Consider the following 24,270-nt stretch of genomic DNA (forward strand, 5'->3'; position numbering starts at 1 on the left):
TGATCCAGAGCCATTTTCACAGCCGTGTTTTCCTGTCTCAGGAATGAAAGCAGCTGGTAGCGGGAGGATTGTTTAGACGATAATTCCTCTAAATAAAAGTAAAGTTGTACTCCAGAAAGTTTGTAGATTCGATGTTGATCTTCAAGCTGTTTCGTTTGAGCACTGTGCTGATAGGCTCAAGTTAAAATTAGATTATAAAATAAAAAAGCAGGAGTGCAAGGAGCGGAGCAGTAGGCAAAGACGTCCGAACAGTAGCAAAGCAGGAAGCAATGTAGAACAAATTCTGTCTTCATTTACTTATATTCAAACTTAGTTTTCTTATGTTAAACATAAAAAGAGATAATAGCTTTTTTTGTGCGCTAAAATGATTTTAGTCATTTTAAAATGTGAACTGATCAATTGAAAAATTGTTGTTAGATAAAAAAAAATTGTACGGGACTAAATACTACTTTTTCTTTCTCTTTTACAATTACAACAATCTTTTAAAAAAAAACAAAAAAAAAAACATTGTGAATATGTACTCCTGTATACATTTCTGGAGAGAATGTGTGGCTGCATTTTGTATTTAAAACGAACGCTGCGGGTCGGTATGATGGCGCCAACAGCTTCTGTTTCTTTTCGCGCCACTGACTGACCGCTTACCTTCATGTGGACGGCTTTTCTGCTGTTACCAGTTTGCTCAGTAGCTCATCCTGTATGTCGGCGGACTTGAGACGAAAAGAGGAGTTGACCGCAAGAATGGGGTTAGAGTCTGATAAAGAATGGTTCCAGAAAGCAGGTAAAAAAAAAAAAGAAAAAAAAAAAGTAAATAACAGAGTGAGAAGGTGGTAAGATCTGAAAATGTGATAAAAACACTGTCGGTTGTGTTTAGGAAAGGGGTTTATCGAGTCAATCTGTGCTTTTGAAAACACTGTCGGTAGAGTTTGGGGAAGGGGGTGTGGAAGACGAGGTTATCAGTCGGTCAGTCTGACAGTCAGTCAGTAGGTTTTGATTTAAGCTAGAACTGCTGGTATGATGTATTTCACAGTCTCCAAAAATGTATATAGGATATCTATAATCAACCTGGGTTGCAAAAATCTGTAGGTATCAGAAATGGTTCATTCTGCAATCAAGATCAACGAAACTCAAAAAAATCATATGTCCACACTCCACAGTCATATTGGGGTGATATAAAGACAATGAGGTTAAATGTGCGGGCTCTGTGTGTGTCCGCTGTGTGTGCTTGTGTGAACTTTGTAACAACATTGCGTGTGACTCATCATTGTAAAAAAGCTTGAATTAACTCTACAGCAAATACATCAAATAATCATTAGGAAAGTTCTTATGTAGTATTTCTTGCAAACGTTATGTGAGACCTGCTTCCTTTTTGTCTGTCACTGTGCTGTTTATCTGACGCGGCCGAGGCGGAGATTGAGACACACTCTGACAGTAGAGCTAGCATTAAAGGCACAGGCAACAAAAACAGCTTGAAACAGAAAATTCCAATGTTGTAAAAGGTATAAAAAATAATCTAATGGTTATTCTTAGCTGAAACTTTACAGACACATTCTGGAGACACAAGACTTTCCTACATTTTGAAAAAGGGGTAAAATAGGTGCTCTTTATGACATGCTACGTGGTATCTGGGATGAGAAGAGCTTCTTGAGCTAAAGATTAAAATGATAAGAAACGTCAACTCTATTATTGCCAACTCTATTATTGTCAACTCTGTTACTGTCAACTCTGTTAGTGGATTACAAGTTGAACAATAACTTAAGCAACAAATAGTAACAGAAGCATATTTAAACACTTTGCATTTATAATGGCTTCAGTTTATTGTAAATGTCACATTTGTTGTAAATCATTCAAGAATTTCGGGTACATTTCAAGAATTTGTTATTTTCCTTAAACTTGAATGAGTCATGAACACTACAAAAAAAGAGAGAAAACTATTTTTGTGTTCCACGAAATAAAAAAAAATTGATACGGGTGAAGTAAACAATGACAGAAATGTACATTTTAGCTGAAGAATTCCTTTAAGCGTAGTGTCATCGCAGTGCTAATTTTCCACCATATGGGCACCGAAACAGATACATAAACAGTGTTTAATGAATTGTCGGCCTGTCTCAGGTTGGCTGCATGAGCTGGGCAAGCGTTTGGAGTCTCCATACGAGGGGGTGGCCAACAGAACGCTGAGCAGCGGACCATCTTTACGGAGCATCTACATCGCAGCGCTGTACTTCACCCTCAGCAGCCTGACCAGCGTGGGCTTCGGAAATGTCTCTGCCAACACAGACGCAGAGAAGATCTTCTCCATCTGCACCATGCTCATCGGAGGTGTGTGTGTGCGTGTCTATGTGTTTGCTGAAAGGGTGAAGTTTAACAGATATTTTTAGGTGTATTTGGAGGTTGAGCAAATTTGGAGTATAATTGGGATCCAGAAAATGGAGGGTGTGTGTGTGTGTGTGTCTGTGGCTTCTTCAGGGACTAAAAATAAGGTTGAATGACTGTTTCTTTGTGCAAGACAAAAAAAAATTGGTTGTAGCTAAAAAGTGTGCATGTGTGCTTGTGTGTGCTTGAGCTTGTGTATGTGTGTGTGTGTGTGTGTGTGTGTGTGTGTGTGTGTGTGTGTGTGTGTGTGTGTGTGTGTGTGTGTGTGTGTGTGTGTGTGACGTGTGTGTGACGTGTGTGGAGGGGGTGTATAAAGTGTTACTAAAACCACAGCACAAATAAATTCAATGTTAAGTCAAATGCATATTATACATTACCATCATAAATATTGTCAGTTGACTTTCTTCATTTTTCTATGTCCATACTTTTATTTGACTAATTAAATTAATATATAGGGCAATAATTATTAATTAATTATACAATTTATATGATAAAAAATATTTAAATCAGGCTTAGTTTTATGTTTTTTTAAATGTTTAATTTTGTGTTTAATATAATAAAAAATATTGCCGTCTTTTCAAATAAAATGTCATTTTATTTCATTATATTTACATTGTACATTGTATTACATTGTAATTTTAGAATATTTATAAAATCAAACACAACTTACGACATTAGCATCTATAGAACCACATGTGTTATGTATGTACTTCTGTCATTAAATAAGATGATATGAGGTCACAACAGCTGTTCGCATTCAAAATTCATGGCCTTTATTCTGTGAAATGTCACCCTTAGCCATGGGGCAGTTCTGCTCCCTTTCCAAACATCCAATAATACCCAATTACACACCCTAACACATATGTACACATTCAGTCACCACCTGTGAACTAACAGAGATCTTAGACCAGGCAAGACACACTGTAAACCTTTTAATATGTAGGTTTAATTGTTACAGAAAAAAAAAAGATTTAATTTAATTTAATTTAATTTTTTAACAATTAGGTACAATTAGATTAGCATGAAAAAAATATTTTAAAAAATGGCATGATCAAACATTTTATTTTAAATCAAGCTTAATTACCTAATTGCTTTTATTTTTTTTGTTTTATTTTAAATATGCATAAAACATTACATTCGAAAGCTGAAAAATAGCTTTAAATTAAGCTTGTTTTATTATGATTATTATTGTTGTTTATTGTTATTACTTTTATTCCTAACAATGAACATGAATTAGTGCTGGACAAATATTAATTGTGATTAATCACATCCAAAATAAAAGTTTGCTTTGACAAAATATATGTGTGGAGTGTGTACTAAGTATATTTATTATGAATATTCAAATCACACATGCATGAATAAATTTGCAAAAATTTATATTTATATTCAGACATAAAATATAAATATCTATGTAACAAAATGTATGTAGTTTTCTATGTAGTTTTGCTTTTATGCATGTGTCTCATAAAATTTTATACAGTAATTCGCACACACATATATCATGTCAAAACCATATTTAATTTTTGCAATTAATCTTTGCCCAGCACTAATATTAACATATATCTTTATGCAGTTTACTTGATTTTATAAATTTTTGGGGTTGTCATAAACGTTCAAGCAAACCACCACAAATATTTGGATCACTGAAATCTTAACATCCATGTCTGTGTGTGTCATTGTGTGTTATTAGCGTTGATGCACGCTCTGGTCTTCGGTAATGTGACGGCCATCATTCAGCGCATGTACTCCCGTTGGTCCTCTTACCACACGCGCACTAAAGACCTGAAGGACTTCATCCGTGTACACCACCTGCCTCAGAGCCTCAAACAGCGCATGTTGGAGTACTTTCAGACCACCTGGTCTGTCAACAACGGCATTGACTCCAATGAGGTAAAGCCACGCTTCACGGAGGATTTTACACAACACAGCTCACTCATTCCTTACAGCTGGACTCATTTACAACACACTGTACAGTCTGCCTCACTTCTGCACTCATACTGTAACCAAAGTAAATCCTCAGAAGCTCTGGTTACTCAAAACATTTGTAAAAACCAATTGCCTCAAATATTTGAGTAATGTAACTTAATAGCACAATAGCACAAGAATAGATTGTAAGTGGGACAGGTGTCTTTTATTAGCACCTCATGCACCCATTTATTTATGGTTGTGATTTGGATTATGTTGATTTCTGCTCTGTCCACTTTTGATGTTGAAAATTAAACTCTGCAGAGTAACAAAGGGACTTTTGTTGCCGTTTAAGAAGTTTAAAATAATATAATGTATAAGAATTAATATGTATGTGCAACGTCAGACGAGTAGTAGTGCGATATGACTGTATATCGGCAGTGGTGGGAGGCATGCATTGCCTTACTGGCTTAGTGTCCCACCAGTGACGATATAAAGCCATATCGCACTGTTATGAGTGTAATATTGTAATTATACTACAGTTCAGCAGCATAATCACGTGTATAAAAAAAGAAAGTCAAATACAGAGAGTCTAAAAATCCTGCTGTATGAGGAACTACTTTATTTCGCCATTCTTTCACATCTGCAGCTGACGTCAGAACAGCAGAAAACGTTACAAATTCACCAACGTCACTTTAGAGCTAGTATTTTAAACGATTCTCTAGTGTTATGTCTTAAGTGATGACAAACTGGTGATTTTGCTCACAAAACGCGTATGTTCTGCACCATTATATATATATAACAGATTAGTTTAGCGGGAGGAAGATTCATTTGAACTGGGCTTCAAATGAATCGACTCTTTAGATCCGGACAAACGAATCGTCCAGCGATCATTCGAGTGGACAGTTGAGTTTATTATGGCTATTGCTTTTAAAATAAAAACCCATTAAGTTTGAGCAGGGTAACAAGATCGAAGTTTAAGACATTAGATTCATAAATATACACAGGCACCTTTCTTTATACAAAATTAAACTTTATTGACTAATCTAACAGAAACTAACACCTAACACAAACACACATTCATACAAGTGTAGAGAAGAGTAAAGAAGGTAAAGTAAGAGGTTGAGAAAATGTAATGATGGGAAAACCTCGGAGTTTGTTAGAGCAAACCAAGCGAACCAAACATAAACAAATTCACCCTTCTACTGTCTCTTTAGGTTTGCATTTAGTTCATACCAGTTCAAATGTAGACAAAAGTGGATGCTTGCGTCTGTCTGTGTGATGTGTAGAAGCTCCCTTGGTTGAGCACATGGTTCTGCTGGTTGTTCCTTGTTCTCACAAGGGTTGGAGTGGGGTGAGTCGGTGTTTGAAGTTGAAGCGGCAAAAGGGGCCAGTTGTGCAGACCACTGGTTTGCGACGCACTAACTTAACTAGACTCTCGATGGAAAATAAAGAAAGAAAGGATCTTAGATGTGAAGATCCGAGCTGTGCGATTAACCCTTTCCATCTGGGTCTCCGACTGCTTTCTTGGAGGTTTCACTGCTTAGGTCTCGTTCTTAGGTCGTTGCAGAGCAGAGAGCCCTGGTTAAAGAAGGTTGGTTTCAGAGCGCATGGTTCAAGAGTTGCGGTTAAAAGAGCATTGTTCCTGAGAGAGGTAAAAAGAGACTGAGGGCATTGCTTTAAACAAGCTTTGTAGGGCGGGTTCGGCTCCACCCTCCATAAAAAGTTGACCGATTAGAAACTAACTTCTCTGCATCATGGTTTATGGCTCTTTGTCCGAGGCAAAGGAATTTGCATAGGCAAATTGAGGCAGAAATGTTCAAGTCTCTTAAAATGTTAATATGTTGCACTCGTATTAAGATAAAATGTCAATGATCAATTAGTACAGCAAGTAAGCTTTAAGACAAGTTTAAACATGAACAGTTTAAGAGCTTGTTTAGCTTCGGTACAGTTAAACATTGCATAAAGAAGTATTAAAAACAATAATATTAATACAGGAGCAAGGGAAACGTTGCAAAACACATGATTACACATAAAGAGAGAGTAAAGTTTACATTAAAACTTCAGACTTAAGCAAGGAGCTTAAAGAAGTCCTGAACTGTTCTTTGTTCAGTGGTGCTTGGCACATTCCTTTGGGTCATAAATATCTTGGAATCAGGTTTTGAGTCTTCCTTGGGCAAAAGTTGGCTCATTTGTTGAATAAAAAGCAAAATAATTTTGTGTCTGGTCGGCCATATTTGTTACAGAAGTCACTTACCTGTTTTATAATGATTTGATCAACTGCAGTTTTTCTCCTCTAGGGGCTAATTATGTGAACTTCAACCGTCTTTGTTCTGCTCAGTATGACAGGCTGATGGATGCTTACACACTGTATCTCAGAAATTATTTATAATAGACACTGTCTTTATAAATGAACTGCACAGTTGCAATCTTAACAACTACATTCTCGCCTAAAAAATGCAGTAAATAAGCAAGTACATTATGTTGTCCAACAGCAGCAATATTTGTCAAACTGTAGTGAGTTTATTGATCTGCTGTCACTCTATGTGGGCAGAGTAATACAGAAGGGTGAGAAGGCTGTAGGAGTTCTGTTATTATAGGATATCCCACGGCTATCAGCCAATCAGATTCAAGAACCAGACAGAACTGTTATATAAAGAGAAAGAAGTTTGCCAAAGAACAGAAAAATGTATGCAGTGTATTACAAGGTTTTTGAATAGTAATATTCAGAACCAACCCAGACAATAAATCACTATAAACTATAAAAAAAAAAAATTATAAAAGTCCCTTTTTTAACTTTTTAAGGTGTTGGAAGAAAGATCAAGGTCTCATAATGCAACTCAAAGCATAAATAAATGGGGAAAAATAAAGAATTAAACATAAATCACAAAATTTGACTGACCAGATACCCCCCCCCCCCCCCCCATGTTCCTTCATGTTGTCCCAACACAAAAGTTGATTAAGTTAGCTTAATTGTTTTTACAAATTTAAGTGGATTAAAGATAAAAAAATTAAGTTGTTCAAAAAAAAAAAAAAATTAAGAAATGCGTTGAATAAGTATTAATGGGGAATAACCATTAAAGGTGAAATAACGTGAAATAAGGTGAATTAATAGTTTGAACAAGCATGATTAAATAGAGCACCCCTATAACGGTTCATACCATTGTGACTGCGCTCACAGTTTGTGCGGGAAAATATTCAGTCAGCTGTCTGAAACAGATTTAGATCACTAATAGACTGTAAGTCTTTACAAAACACTTTTCTTGTAAAAAAAAAAAAAAAGTGTGTACATCTATATCACTGTAACATGGGGGGTGACAGAGACAACCGAGATCGGATCCACATCCAGGTTTATTCGGCAGTCAGGCAAGCAATGTTCAACACGGGTGCAAACAGATGCATATAGACAATCCAGAATCGTGGTCAAAGTATCAGGCAGGAGGTTGAAAGGCAAGCGGCAGACAGGGATAGGTAACAAGACTAGGGTAAAGCAGACAGAAAAACAAGACCATGGAAACATGTTGAAATGTCACTTACAGTAAACAAGACTCTGCAATGGGAATGAGTGAGTGTGCTGCTTAAATAGTGTGTGTAATCCGTCTCTGACAATTCTCCGGTGTTGCGGGTGTAATCACTCAAAATAAATGTGTGTGTGAGCGAAGTGTTTGAAAATAAAAGTTAAAAATGAAAGTATGAAAATGTAGTTCAAAAGTTATTGTGAGTGAGATTCAGCGATCTTAGGAGTTACGATCGCTGGTGATCGTGACAATCACCTGACAAAAATCTCGTCATCGATCCCAGTTGTAAGTAAAATAAATAATAACTTGACTTCTAGTTGATCAATGGGAAAAGTGGCAGAAGTTCGATTTTTTTTTTTCAATGAATCATCTGTTGAACTGCATGACACTCATCTCAAATACTGCAGAACACCTATTGGAACCCACATAGACCCAAGATTCTCAGGGAAATCAGTCAAGTTTGGTGAAAGAAAAATCATGATTTGGGGTTATGTTTAGTATGGGGGCATGTCAGAGATCTGCAGAGTGGCAGGTAACATCAACCGCCTAAGGTATCAAAACATTTGTTCCGCCCATGACATTACAAACCACAGAAGAGGGCAAATTCTTTAGCAGGCTAGTGCTTCTTGTCATGCTTCAGCATCCACATCAAAGTTCCTGAAAGCAAAGAAGGTTGAGGTGCTCTAGGATTGGCCATCCCAGTCACCAGACAAGAACAATTATGAACATGTCTGGGGTAAAATGGACGACGCATTAAAGATAATGGCAAACAATTTTGATGAAAGTGCAAGAACACTAACTTTGCCATTCCAGATTAGGCAAGACAAGGCAAGGCAAGTTTATTTATATAGCACATTTCATACACAGTGGCAATTCAAAGTGCTTTACATAAACAGGAATAAAAAAGACAAGTTTAGGAACATAAAATGCAGACAATAAAAAGTATTAAAAACAGATAAAAACAAATTAAAATGAGTTAAAATAGGTTATAAAAGAATGAAAAAGAAAAAGAAAAACATAATAGTGCAATCTGTCGGACGCAGCACAGTGCTCATACAGTAAAGGCACAGCTAAACAGATGTGTTTTCAGTCTCGATTTGAATGTGCCTAATGTTGGAGCACATCTGATCATTTCTGGAAGCTGATTCCAGCAGTGAGGGGAATAGTGGCTGAAGGCTGATTCACCCTGCTTTGACTGAACTCTTGGAATTTCTAGTTTATATGATCCTAAAGATTTGAGTGATCTGTTAGGTTTGTGGTCAGTGAGCATATCTGTAATGTATTAAGGTCCTTGGCCATTTAATGATTTATAGACCAGTAATAATACTTTGAAATCTAATCTGAATTTAACTGTGGGCCAGTGTAGAGACCTGGGGACAGGTGTGATGTGCTCTGATTTCCTGCTTCTGGTCAGAATCCTGGCCGCAGCATTCTGGATAAGCTGCAACTGTCTGACTGTCTTTTTGGGAGGAGGCCGTTACAGTAATCCACCCTGCTACTGATAAAAGCATGAACAAGTTTCTCTAAGTCTTCACTGGAAACAAAGCATCTAATTCTTGCAGTATTTTTGAGATGATAGTATGCTGATTTACCGACTGCTTTGACATGACTGTTGAAACTCAGATCTGACTCCAGTCACACCAAGATTCTTGACCTTATTTTTTGTTGTTTGACCCTTAAAGCCAAGGTACGCATTCACCTTGAGAACCTCATCTCTGTTTCCAAACGCAATCACTTCAGTTTTCTCTTTGTTTAACTGAAGAAACTTTTGGCACATCCAATTGTTAATTTCATCAATGCATTGACAGAGGGTGTCAATGGGGGTGTAGTCATTAGGCAGTAAGGCTAGGTAGATCTGAGTGTCATCAGCATAGCTGTGGTAGGAGATTTGGTTCTTTCTCATTATTTGGCTCAGAGGGAGCATGTAAAGGTTGAACAGGAGAAGTGCCAAAATCGAGCCTCCGCATGTCATAGGTGTCCACCTCGACCTGTGGTCACCTATACTGACATAGTAACCTCTCCCTTCAAGGTAAGATCTGAACCATTTGAGGACTGTCCCAGACAGCCCAACCCAGTTTTCCAGCCTATCCAGAAGTATGCTGTGATCAACAGTGTCAAATGCAGCACTGAGACAGAGCAATACCAGCACTGTTATTTTACCTGAATCTGTATTTAGGCGGATATCATTGATTATCTTTATAAGGGTGCTCTCTGTACTGTGATGTGCTCTGAAACCAGATTGAAAATAGTCTAAACACCCCCTGAAGTTTAAGAACTTGTTAACCTGGTTGAAAAAAACTTTTTCAATGATTTTGCCAATGAAAGGGAGATTTGAGATTGGCCTGTAATTGCTCAATAGGGTGTTATCCAGGTTGTTCTTCTTCAAGAGGGGTTTAACAACTGCAGTTTTAAGTGAAGTTGGAAAAATCCCTGAGAGAAGTGAATCATTTACTACTTTTAGGAGATCCATTTCTAAACAGGTAAACACCGTTTTGAAGAATGATGTGGGGAGCGTGTCAAGACTGCAGGTTGATGCTTTCATAACTTGCACAATCTTTTCTAAGATTTTACCGTTAATTGCCATGAAATCAGACATAATGTCTGATTTCTTAAGTTGTGGTTGAACTAGTTTGACTTCGACACAACTTGGCTGATTGGATGAGCTGATTGCCTTTCTGATATTATTGATCTTGTCAGTAAAGAAATGAGCAAACTCATTACATTTGCTTTTAGAGAGTAGCTCACTGGGAATCCGACTGGGGGGGTTTGTGACCCTCTCTACTATTGCAAAGAGTGTACAAGCATTATTTACATTGTTGTTTATAAGGTTTGAAAAGAAAGTCTGCCTAGCAGTTTTTAGTTCCACATTAAAAGCATGAAGAATGTCTTTATAGATATTATAATGGACTACTAGTTTCGTCTTTCTTCACATTCGCTCAGCTTTCCTGCATTGTCTTTTCTTCATTTGGACTGCTCTTGAGTTTCTCCAAGGGAATCTCTCTTTGCCAGTTCTCTTCCTGACTTTAACAGGAGCGATGTCATTTATGACATTCTCAATTTTAGAGTTAAACAAATCAAGGAGAGAATCGACAGAGTCTGCAGATATACTTGGTGCTAGCGATATGGCCTTTATAAACTGCTCATTGGTGTTCCCATTTATGCATCTCTTTTTGACAGAGACAGATCTGTCTTTAATAGCTGGAGTGATCAATATATCAAAGAAAACACAGAAATGATCAGATAGTGCAACATCCTTAACAACAGTCGACGAAATGTGTAAACCCTTTGTTATACGTAGATCAAGGGTGTGTCCATGATTGTGTGTGGGTCCTTGAACATACTGAGCCAGATCAAAAGTGTTAAAAACAGTCATCAGTTTTTTTACAGCATTGACTTCTGGATTATCAATGTGAATATTAAAATCCCCAGCAATACTAAAATAATCAAATTCAGAGGTTACTATTGATAACAGCTCTGTAAAATCATCAATAAAACCTGGAGAATATTTTGGAGGTCTGTAGATAATGATCAGTAAGATGCGTAGAGCACCTTTTAGTGCTATACTCAGATATTCAAAGGACAAATAGTCACCAAATGACACTTGTTTACACTCATATACATCTTTAAACAGGGCAGCGATGCCTCCACCTCTCCTATTAACTCTGCCAACACTCAAAAAGTCAAAGTTTAAAGGAGCTGTTTCATTCAGAACTGCTGCGCTACAACTGTCATCCAGCCAAGTTTCATTTAAAAGCATAAAATCAAGGCAATTTGTGTTGATAAAATCATTGACTAAAAGTAATTTATTATTGAGTGATCGAATGTTTAAAAGTGCTAACTTAACAGTTTTAGCCGTTTTCACTACAGAAGTCTCAGATATACATTTAATAGACACCAGATTTGAATGATTTGCTATACGGTCTGAAAGAGTCTTTGGTTTTCTGTCACGTAATAAGACACATATCTGTGTAGAGAAAGCTACAGACACACTGGGTTTCTGCTTGTTCTGTAAACATCTGATAAAGACACTGTTATCTAAGCAGGCATCCGAGACACATCAATGGCAGTTTTTAAGTTCACCAGCTAAAGATGAGGTGTTTTTTGGGACCTGGCGCTGTCGCAAAGACCTGAGGCCTCTCCTAGGTGTAGGGCGAGGTGGGCTTAGAGATGGCCGTGAGGCTTGCTGATTTTTGGTTGCTAACTGGGGGCTAGCAGCAATGGAGTGTGAGAGTTTAGTTCCAGCACACACCAGTTCCTCCATCTTTTTTGAAAAATAAGAGAGGCGAGCAAGGTGACAATGAGAATGTGTCCGGTGACAGAGGCTGTGGGTCTGGGGTTTCTGGCTGCTGAGATATATTTACCTGGCTGTTTTCCTGGGGATCATCCATGAGTGCTGAGACTGCTGAGACTTGATGCTGTTCTGATGTATCACAGTCTACCTGTGTTGAGCTCATTATTTACTTCATTAATAAATTATGGGTCAATGCAGAGATTGCCCAAGCTTAATATACAGAATTTTTATTATTTTTCCACTGCACCATTTATATTCTATACTGTACATTATTTCTGTTAAGTCAGGTCTTACTGTCCTAACTAAATAAATAAAAATCAAGGAATGATCATATTATATTTTAGTAAAACAAACGTAATCTAGACACCTTTGCCTTTCATATAAGCCACTTCTGATACCAAATGATCAACTAGAAGTCAAGTTATTATTTGTTGTTCCAAAAACTTGGATAGGCGACAGGACTTTTGTCAGGTAGTGTACATGTAGCCTAAAATTGAAGTAAAATGCTCCCCATGTTTATATTTTAATAGACTACTGTGCTCTACCATGGTAATATAATAAATGCAATACTTGTTGGTACATATTTATGTACAATACAGTTTGTAAAGTAATATTTTCTGTCTTTTAGTAGATATATTATATAAGAGACTTGCTTTGTTTACCAAATAAAGTGAATCTAATTAGATTTGCAATTTAAACATTAAATAAAAGTCAAAAAGGTATTACTTTTTATTTCACTAATTAAGGTTTTAGTTATGATACTCCCAAAATAATTCCGCAGAAAATCCACAGATTTTTACCAAAATTCTCAGCAGAAATAGCAAAAAACGTCTGCAGATTCCATCTGGCCCTGCTAATGGCTTAGACTCTATTTCAGAAGTCGCCACAAGCGGAATGAACCACCAACTATTCCAGCATACAGTATGTTTTATGCAGTGGATGCCCTTCCAGCCGCAACCCTATTGGAAAAACTCACACACACACACACTACGGTCAATTTAGTTTATTCAATTCCCCTAAAGTGCATGTCTTTGGACTTTGGGGGAAACCGGAGCACCCTGAGGAAACCCACACCAACATTGGGAGGATATGCAAACTCCACATAGTTTCAGCCGGTCAACTGGTCCAGCCAGGATTTGAACCAGCAACCTTTTTGCTGTGATCCAACAGTAGCACTGAGCCATCGTGCTGCCCCTAATATAAATACATTGGATTAAATATAGTATATGACTTTGGTTCACTAAAGTATGTATATTACACAAACTAACATTACTGAAAAAAAGTTTATCTGCATATTTATACCACAGCACCGTTAGTGCTCTGCGAATGATAAAGCAACACAGCAAAGCCAAGAGCAAAGGAGCAACTAAAGCAAGTATGATTCAGATGGACAGTTGAACACTTAAGCGCTCTGTCCTTCAGCCTCCGACTTTATTCTACAGTCAAGAGAGAGAGAGCTGGAAAAATGAGATGGAATCTAAACACCTTGCTAAATCACAGGTTTATGAATAATAGATGGCGAGGCTGATGGCCGGAGAGCAGGAAAGAGAGAAAGGAGAGAGACAGAGAGAGTGACAGATGCCATTCAGTCAGGCTGAAGGATGGATGCAGATGTGGATGGATGAGCAGAGCAGATGAAGGGTGGCGGAGGGCAGGAATCAGGCATGGCCAGAAATACTTGCAGCTTTTGTTTTCAGGGGGAAATCTCAGAAAAGCAGCATGCTTGATGGTTTTAATGGTGGTTTAATGCCAGGATGTAATGTGCAGTTATGTAAGTTCACTCGGAAACGCAAAGGGCTTTTCTTTCTAATAATGGACATAAATGTTGACTGATTCTTTCCTTTTTTCCTTGACTTTCTCCCTTTTTGTTTTGTTTTATGTTTGTTCTTTGACTGCTTTTTTTTTCCATAGCCTGGCTGTTCATCGATGATGCGCTGTTCAGTAAAAAGTGCTCTCACTCGGTACAGTGGAGATTTCTTTAGTTTTATCATTTTAGTTGTTTGGGATGCGGTAACACGCAGTCAAATATTTCACCTGAACAGGTCAGCCACTTTTGATGCTTATAAACAAGCATAAAGTCCTTGTGCTGCAGGTATTAGGAGGTTTGCTGAAGGTGCAGCTGTGGTGCAGTGAGGGGTTTGCGTCTTTAATAATCTATGACAGTTTGCATTCATTGAACAGTAAAAATTTAAAAAAAACATATAGGAAACAATCCCTTAAAAGTCACGTTTTGTCTTCAGTTTCGGGCTCAGACACACTTTACACTCACACTACAAGCGTACCGCACCTGAGCCTAGGTAAACCGCACTCTGGCATACCTCTTCCAACCGGGCCAGGGCCGGCCAGCTGTGCCTGAGCCGATTCAGATCCCTCACATTTCTCAAACGATCTGGGAAACGGGCCTGGGTACGGTTCGGATAGCATAGTGTGAGTACGCCCTTAAAGGTGCAGTATGTAAGTTTGACACCGAGTGGTTAAACTAGGTATTGCACAGCTGGTTTAAAACACATGCAAGTGCAAGTTGCCAGATTGACAACACTGACAGGAGTGAGTCTGACTATTGAGCCTAAAGGCTGATTTAAGGCTGACTGAAGTTGTACTCTTAAAAAAAAAAAAAAAAAAAAAGCAGTGGTACACGATAGAGGGAATATTTCCCATATTAAAAGAAGTTTTTGTTCTAACCAACACATGAAATTAATATTTTAGTAACAGCTTCTATTGCAGCTGAACAACAGGATAAATTTGACCAGGTGTCCCTCAGGCACACCTCATGCGCTTTATTCAGTGTTTAGCATAAAAATGTGTGTTTGAATGCTATTTTACATGACATTTATTATTATACTTCTAAAATCAGCAGCAGATTAACTTCAGATCTTGAAAATAATATAAACTGTTTTGAAATTGAACTTTAGAACTATGACTATGACAATTATCAGTGATTCAGCATGTACATTTCATAATGTTAAGGAGGTTTAATATGTGAATAAAATGTCAATATATTCAGAGGAGCTGAAATAAAATTGGCTAAACTGGCATTGGGTGATTTAAATGAATAAAACAAAGACACTCTAGCACATAACAAACGTTTTCAAAAGCAGAATATCTGACTTTAGCATTGTTTTCAGATAAACAAGAATGTTCACTCAGCATGTTTCTTAAATATCTGCACACATATTGTGCCATTTTTATGCTTCAGAAAAGTCAAAAACTTTCGTACATCACCTTTCTTGTTTCTTTCACTTTTCTGCTTATTTGGGGTTTTATTTTTAATTTCCTCATTTCTTTATACTTTACTTTTTTATTTTGGGTTTTTCTTTAAACTTTCTTTCTCTCCCTTTTGTTTTCCGTCCTTCACTCAAAAAAAAAAAAAAAACTTTTGCTGCTTGTTTAAACTACTTATACAAAATGAGTTGAAACGACACAATCTTTAGGGTTTTGTGGGGACAACATAAAGGTATTGTGCTGAACCCAACATTTTTTACCATGTTTTTAATTAAATTGTTTTCTTTCTTTTTCTATTTTATGTTTCCTTTTTTTCTACTTTTACTTTTTTTGTGTTTTTTTCTGCATTTTCTTTTTTTTAATGACTTAACATTTTTCATTTACTTTTCATTGACTGAATAATTATACTTATGTACATATTTACTTTTTTTCTTTTCCCCTTCCTCTTTTTTCTTAACCTTCATTTCTACCCTTTCTTTGTTTTTATTAATCTGTTTTGTATCCCTTATTTCTTTTTCTTGTTTCTTGCCATTTTTATTTTCCCTTATCTATTTATTTCATTATTCCTTTTGTTAAAATTTCCTCTTATTTTTAATTCTTCTTTAAAATGTCATTTTTTCTCTTTTATTTGATTATTATTACTATTTACTCCGGGTGCTCCTCAGTTCAGAGACATCTGCTATAGGTGAATTGAATAAAATAAATTATTCATAGTTTATGTTTGTGCATGTGAGAGTGTATGGGTTTTGTCCCAGTGCTTGCAACCGTAAAGGGATCTGCGTAAAACATATGCTAAAATAGTTGGTGGTTCATTCTGCTGGAGTAACCCCTGATAAACATGGGATTAAGCTGAAGAAAAATGATTAAATGAATATTCATTCTCAAATAACTCAAAAGGTTAAATATTGTCTGTATTTTCCTTCACTTTTTTTTCTTATTTTCCATTCTATTTTTAAATTTTTTTTTTTCAATTATTCCTTTTGTTTACATTTCCTTTTGTTATTTTCTTGGTTCTTATTTAAAATTTTCTTTTTTGTTTATTTTAGTGTATATTTTTTTCTATTTTCTTTTTTACTAATTCCCATTACATTCCTAAATGTCCCTGTTTCAAATGTTTAAATATTCTCAAAATGTTCTCTTTTTTAGATATTTATTTCTATATATACTTCTTTATTTCTATATATTTTCATGGTTTTGTCATTCATTCCAATATTTCTCCTGTATTTATTTCTAATTAATGTTTACAAAAATCTGTTATGTTATTTTCCGCTATCTCTCTTTTTTTTTTTGGTCCACTCTCTCCAGCTTCTAAGAGATTTTCCGGATGAGTTGCGTTCGGACATTGCAATGCACCTGAATAAAGAGATCCTAGAGCTGTCGGTCTTCTCGTCTCTGAGTCGTGGGTGTCTCCGCTCTCTCTCTCTGCACATAAAGACTTCCTTCTGCGCACCGGGCGAGTACCTTCTGCGTCAGGGAGATGCTCTACAGGCCCTTTTCTTCGTCTGCTCTGGCTCTATGGAGGTGCTCAAGGACAACATGGTGCTTGCCATTCTCGGTCAGTAATCACACATTCAGCAAAATGTATTGAAGTCAACTTTTGAAGTGATACAAAACCTTTAACTTCTCATTAGCTAAAGACTGCAGTGCCCATGTGTTTATGAAGTAGCCAACAAAACTGCGCTCTGTGATTGATCAGTCATTATGTTTACATTGACAACAGGAGTCTAATTATTTACATAATTTGGAATAATTTAATAAATGATTAAGGTGCACTGAAAAAAAACACAAACATGCTGGGTTTCACATAATTGATTTGTGTTGGGACAACATGAAGGAACTAAGTTAGTTTGTTGGTTATTACAAATTTAGGAGCATTAAACATAAATCAGTCAAGTTGTCCTCTAAAAAAAAAACTCAATAATTGTGTTTCAGTTCATTTTAAATAAGTAGTTTGACAGTAAACATCACTTTTTTCAGTGTGTTTCCTGAGCTGCTTTTAGAATATTCCTTTCATGTTCTGTTTTACATTATAGTACTTTCAACACCTTGGCCAAAGTCCCTTTAAGGAAAGTCATGTCACTTGGTGGCAATCTTTGAAATGCCTCTCATGCAGTATGGGCGGGCATTCTGTCTGAATGGGAAAACATCAAATTCTTCAAAACTGTTTGCCAAGCTTACAGTTACATATTTAGAATTACCAATAAAATTAAACAACCACTGTCATACGTTTCATTTCTAAATGTTCAAATCAAACAAAATCTGCATTTTGTTCAGGTTGCCCGAGCTAATGCGCATGTGTACTCGAAAACAACAAGATCACGACACCAACCTGATTTATAGACGTGTTACACATTATCATTCTCTGAATAATACTTTATAAGATTGTGCTGGTCTTCCTAAGTAATTCACAATGCGGTCTTGATGGCAAGTCTCCAGAAATTGCAACAACTCTTTGTTTACAAGTTTGTGCAGCCTGATCTCACGAGAAAACGTAAGTATTTTACGTTTTGCCAGTTTAGTGACTAATTCATACGAATTCGTACGATTTAAGTCGTACGAAATGATACGATTTTAAAAAGGAGGCGTGGCACCTAACCCCACCCCTAACCCCAACCGTCATTGGGGGAAAAGCAAATCGTACTAAATTGTACAAATTAGATCGTACAAATTCATACGAATTAGCCACTAAATGAAAAAGTTACGAATTGCCGTGAGATTGTGTTGGTTTGTGGCATGTGAGTAGCTGCTGCTGTCATTTGATGTGCATTTGACAGGACGCTTTTTTTTTCTTTTTTTTTTTACAACAAAAACCTTCGTAAAAGCAGACGTCTGGTCTGAGCTTCTCCCTGGGAGAAACGTCAGTCTATAGCGATCAATGATTGGCTACTGTGCTAGTAGGTCGGGCTTCATTCGCCATACACTTTTCCCCATTCAAAACTATTTGAGTGACACGTCTTGTGATTGTGAAATGCTTATCGCAATGACAACTGTCACTAATCCCTTCAACTCTTTTTCAAAACTCTCATAAAAACACTTTTTTTATCTCTGTACACTGAGTAAAACAACACAATTATTGACTTTTTGGGTGGACAACTTAATTGTTTTATGTTGTTTTATGTTCAATCCACTTAAGTCTGTACTTCATAAAGTAAACTAATACGTTAATTTTTCTATGTTCTCCCAATTCAAATCGCTTGTGTGGAACCCAGCTTTTTTTTTTTTTTTTTTTACTTTGTAATGCTTATCAGCACTTAGTCTGTGAAATTCAACCTCTCCTAAAGTACCAACTGAGTTGTTTGTTGTCATGTTTTTTTTTTTTTTCTGTTGTTCTCAGGCAAACACATCTATCCATTTCCTTTTATCAGAATAATTATAAAATGATCATCACAGGTAGATTTTTTCCAATTTCACAAAGAATGCAATAACATTAAACTACATTCTGTCAGTTTACTAAAATGCATGTGTGTCTGTCATATGTGACAGGGAAATGTCATTACAGAGGATTTGCATTCATTTAAGACAAAGCAAATGTTTACAGTAGGATTTGCGTTAGGATATGAGGATATATACCACAAATTGAGATCATTTCTTGGATTTAAGAATAAGAATGAGCTTCAATACTATGGAGTAAAGTAGAAGTTCACTAATTCATTAATTTTCCTTCGGCAGTTAGTCCCTTTATCCATCAGGGTTTGCCACAGCGGAATGAACCACCAACTTTTCCAACATATGTTTTATACCTCGGATGCCCTTACAGCTGAAACCCAGCACTGGGAAACATCTATACACACCAGTGACCTTCTTACTGGGAGGCGACAGTGATAACCACTGAGCCACCGTGTCGCTTCCAGACAAAAAGTCCTTCAGTTAAAATATTACACCTAAAGAAGATTAAACACGAGCCATATGTTTCCTGCTGAAATCTTGGGGCCTCATGTATCAACGCTGCTTACGCACAAAAACTTTGCGTACACCAGATTTCACGCTCACATGGAGTTACTAACGATGAAATTTATGTGAGAATGTGCATTGGTCTGCGCCAACTTCATGTCTGGCATACGTGTATTTCTTGTGTGGGTTTGTTTTATTTCAATTGGCAACTCCCAGAGGCAATTATGTTAAATTGCACACTACAAAGTATCGCACCAACACAGGTGAAAAACATTGCTATTAATTTATAATTGATGAAATTAGTTTATTGACACTATATATATATATATATATATATATATATATATATATATATATATATATATATATATATATATATTTATATATATGCCGGTGGTGCTGGGAAGCGGAGGGGTGCTGCTATACCACCCTAACAAGGTGTTACTCTAATACATCTGTGTCTCCCATAGACACGGATACTACTCCACACAGTAAAGTGTCGCCCACAATTGAGGCAACTCTCTCCTCAAAGAGTGTTCAGCATCCCCTGTTCCTCTACCCCGCCTGTTTGGTCCACACTTTGACGGTGTGCCGCTGTTTTCCTCTTAACCTGCACCTTTACATCGGACAACTTCTTTTTTTAATTTACTCACAGTGCGAGTGTGTCAGCTAAACTCTTCCACTCTATTTTTTTTTTCTTTTGCTAATAATTCCAGAGGACAAACTTGCAAATAACAGTTTTTTTTTCCGGTCTACCTTTGATAGGCGCACCTCTACGGAACCCCGGAAGGGACGTAGTGGGGGAGAAAAAAAATGGGTGGGTGAAAAAAAAATAATGGGTGAAAGAAAAAAAATGGGTGGGATGAAAATATATATTTCTAAGTTTTTTGCGTTCTCTCGCAAAGTTTTGCGTTCCCTCGCAAAGATGTTTTGCGTTATCTCGCAAAGATGTTTTGCGTTCCCTCGCAAAACTGTTTCTCCACAAACACTTCCTGTTCACTGCACTCACGTAAACCCTCCGTTTTTGCCGAAATTCTCCCGTATTTTACCATTCTACCCCACTTTCTTTACATTACTGTGCGTATGCTACCTATGAACCAGTGAATGCATGTATAAGCGCTGACTGACAGATGCGCTTCGTACAATAAACTGATCCCAGATCAGCGTATGTACACGCCATTTACAGAGGAGCGGGCGTGTTTAAACAGACAAATACACTGAATAATATGAAACATCTCCGTCCTGCATGTTTTATTTTAAACAGCTTATTTTTTCTTAAATGAGCACAAACAGTTTCTAAAGTAATGGACTGCTTTCATTATAGATCTGTGCATTCTTACAGAGACACATCTGTTATCAAACTAAACAAAACATGAGATTCATTTGCTGCGCACTTGTTTGATAACAGATGTGTCCCTTTAAATGGCGCGTACAGACTCTGATCTGGGATCAGTTTATTGTACGGAGCGCGTCTGTCAGTCAGCGCTTAAACATGCATTCACTGGTTCAGAGGTTGCAAAGTGAAAGGCGACAATCAGCGCACAGTAATGTAAAGAAAGTGGGATAGAATGGTAAAATATGGGAGAATTTCAGCAAAACGGGAGGGTTTACGTGAGTGCAGTGAACAGGAAGTGTTTGTGGAGAAACAGTTTTGCGAGAGAACGCAAAACATCTTTGCGAGATAACGCAAAACATCTTTGCGAGGGAACGCAAAACAACTTTGCGAGGGAACGCAAAACTTTGCGAGAGAACGCAAAACATCTTTGCGAGGGAACGCAAAACATCTTTGCGAGGGAACGCAAAACATCTTTGCGAGGGAACGCAAAACATCTTTGCGAGATAACGCAAAACATCTTTGCGAGGGAACGCAAAACTTTGCGAGAGAACGCAAAAAACTTAGAAATATATATTTTCCTCCCACCCATTTTTTTTTCTTTCACCCATTATTTTTTTTTCACCCACCCATTTTTTTTCTCCCCCACTACGTCCCTTCCGGGGTTCCGTACACCTCCACGTTACATTCTGTGAAGTTTTTCTTCTTGCTTGCATTTGCCATTGCTTTGTCGTTCGGTTTTGCCGAAGTGGAGTCATTACCATATTTATTAGGGGGAGGGGGCAAGGAAGGTTTTTGCGCTCGTGCACGTGCGATCAGTTTCACGTTAATTCGGATGTACAAAGAGAATATGCGTGGGATTTTGCGTACGCAGTGTTTCATACATCTGAATTTTTTACTGCGTACTCACATTTACAGCTTTGTCTGTACGCAATGTTTTAGTAATAATTCAACTCAAGTCTTCATACCCTTGGTCTTTGGTTTTTGATGATTTATTTCACTTGACAACTGACAAATTAAATACTTGTAGGTAGAAATGTCAAGTTTTTTGTATTGTTAAGTCACTACTAGAGAATAAACAGATTTATTAATATAGTCTCGTAAGCACAATTTACTTGCATTGCTGGGTTATTGGTTTTGCGTGTAAACCACGACAACAGGTTATTTCAGAAACCTCATGTTTTTTTTTTTTTGTTTTTTTTTTGTGAGTTATCAGCATATTGGAGTGCTTGTAATCGTGTTCACTCTCTCTGTGAGAATTCACACACGCAGCAGGCTCATAGGACAGCGGACCAAATGTGTGAAAAAATATAATCCCCATCATCCTGTTAGGTCCTGCCTGTGTGTGTGCAGGGTTGTGTTGTGCGTGTGTTTGTGTTAATATCACCTTATGAGTTCTGACAGGAAAAAACACACACTATCGTTCGCATCTTTCCTCACGCTCTCTCCACCCTGCTGACAAAAGAAGGTCTCTCTGACATTGAGTGCTCAAGAAGGATCACTTGTGCTAGCTTTTGTGTGTTTTTGTGAGTGTGTGTTCTTTTACAGGTTGGTTTAGTGCTGCTAATAGAGTCCTAATGTGCTAAAATGTTTTACAAATTAGCATTTCCAAGCCACAGGGTCCTTTGGGAGTTCTAATGTGGTTTAAAAATAGAAGTGCTAGATTTAAAAGTTCTGTGGTTAACATTCTTTATGCTACAACATAGTGTTTTTCAACTGGTGGATTGTGAACCAAAGATAGATTTCAAGATTAAAAGATTGTTGAGTGTGTCGTGGAGTGTTTTTGTGTGTTAAAAGACGTGTGACTTTTCTGTCAGACCCTGGTCAATTAAAGGGGTGATTAACTTTCTATTTTTTTAAAGCTTGGCTGTGTCTTTTGTGTGCACTGTAATGTGCTTGAGCCTGGTTTTTAAAAGTTCTCATAGCTTTTTTCATATCCTAACATTATTCTACACTGCTGTTTCAGTACTCCTAAAAACTGTTTGACAGTTTTTTTGTTTGTTTGTTTTTTTTTGTAACATACAATAAACTAAGTAACTGTGACTAGTTGGGAGATTTTGTGTGCTGGCGTCAAATTTATTAATTTAAGCATAAGCAGTTTTTTATGTTCTGTTAACAATTCATGATGGCATTGTGCACCGTGTTTCATAAACCAAAAATTTCACTTTATTTTCATGTGTGTTTATTTAAAAATGATTTTTAGCTCATACTTCAAATTCAGTGTATTAACATCAACTAGTTTGACTGCTGTTTAAAATTGTTTTGTTTCGTAATTTATTATACAAAGAATCCTTGCCCTAGCCAGTTAAAGTCCAGGGGTCTCATGTACGAAGACTTGCGTTAAAATCATTCTAAAACATTTCAAACGCACCAAGCTGTAAATGTGTGTACGCAGTAAAAAATTTAGATGTATAAAACACTGAGTACGCCGAATCACACGAATATTCTCTTTGTACATCCAAATGAACATGAAACTGAGCGCAACATGCATAAATGCAAAACTCCTCCCTGCCTCCCCCGGATGAATATGCTAATGACTCTACTTTGGCAAAACCAAATGAAGAAACAATGACAAAAGCAAGTAAAAGGAGAAACTTTGAACAGAATTGTGAATTGGAGGTGCACCTACTGATGGTAGACTGGAGAAAAGCGGTGTTATTTGCAAGTTTGTCCCCCAGAATTAATAAGAAAAAAATAAAATAAAATAGGACAGTTTAGCTGACACGGTAACGCAGCGGGGTCTCGTTGGACACCTCGTTCGAATGAGCTAATAGAGTGATAGTTGAGCAGACTTCAGCAGATCGAGTGGCGTAGCTTATAAAGCACACGGCATCATGTTTTGACACTATCATTCCTGAACCCGGTTTGAATCCAGCATCTGATGAACTTATTTTTTCTTTGTTCCCCATTACATATCAGATTTCTACTCTTCATCACGAGGAAGACAAGTAGGAATCATTAATAAGTGTGTGTATAATGTTAAGTGCATTTGAGCATCACATATTATTTGCACATTTATTTAATGAAAATGTTTCTGATTCACGTATGCATATTTGTCTTCAGATGGCGCCTTTATAGTAATGTGCGTGCAGTCGATCACTCCGATTACACTGGGAAAACCAGCGATCTCTGCAAATTGGGCTTTAATGTTTGGCTGTTCAACTGTATGGTATGGAAACCTTATATATCTGTTTTCGAAATGTAGATGTTTTCGTCTCATACAGCTGCCATTGCACGGCTCAAAGATACTTTGTAGTGTGCAATTTAATATAATTGCCTCTAGAACTCCTTATTTCTAGCAAATGGAAATAAAACAAACACACACAAGAAATGCATGTATGGCAGGCATGAAGTTGTCGTGGACCAACGCACATTCTCACATTCATTTCACCATTAGTAAATCCAAACGTGAGCATAAAACCTGGCCTACGCAAGGTTTTTGTGCATATGCGGCGTTGATACATGAGGCCCCAGGTGAACTGGAAGTTGCTGAAACGTTTTTCAATGTATGGATTCAATCATGCCATATTGAACAGTAAGAGGGGTGTGGTCAAAATGACATCATCAGAAAAGAACTGCATCTCCATAGGCACACACACGCACACACACACACACACACACACACACACATATATATATATATATATATATATATATATATATATATATATATATATATATATATATATATATATATATATATATATATGAGCAATATCACACGAGTAACAAAACGGTTC

At 37.0% G+C, this 24,270-nt stretch overlaps 1 protein-coding gene across 9 annotated transcripts in view; it reads left to right on the forward strand.

Moving 5' to 3' along the window:
* The window catches only part of kcnh8 (potassium voltage-gated channel, subfamily H (eag-related), member 8), a 176,189-nt gene that overhangs the window by 104,673 nt on the left and 47,246 nt on the right, over positions 1 to 24,270 (forward strand). For all 9 annotated transcript variants that reach the window (XR_015516706.2, XM_087295645.2, XM_087295644.2 and 6 more), the window contains exons 8-10: positions 2,110 to 2,316; positions 4,061 to 4,260; positions 16,612 to 16,861. Coding sequence is in view for 8 of the 9 variants with exons in the window: in XM_087295645.2 (XP_087151771.2) it covers positions 2,110 to 2,316; positions 4,061 to 4,260; positions 16,612 to 16,861 (657 nt within the window). In the remaining variant the exon portion in view is untranslated. The remainder of the gene's footprint in view (positions 1 to 2,109; positions 2,317 to 4,060; positions 4,261 to 16,611; positions 16,862 to 24,270) is intronic.

Source organism: Danio rerio, chromosome 19 (assembly GCF_052040795.2).
Source record: "Danio rerio strain M-AB ecotype USA chromosome 19, GRCz13ab, whole genome shotgun sequence".
Taxonomy (NCBI): domain Eukaryota; kingdom Metazoa; phylum Chordata; class Actinopteri; order Cypriniformes; family Danionidae; genus Danio; species Danio rerio.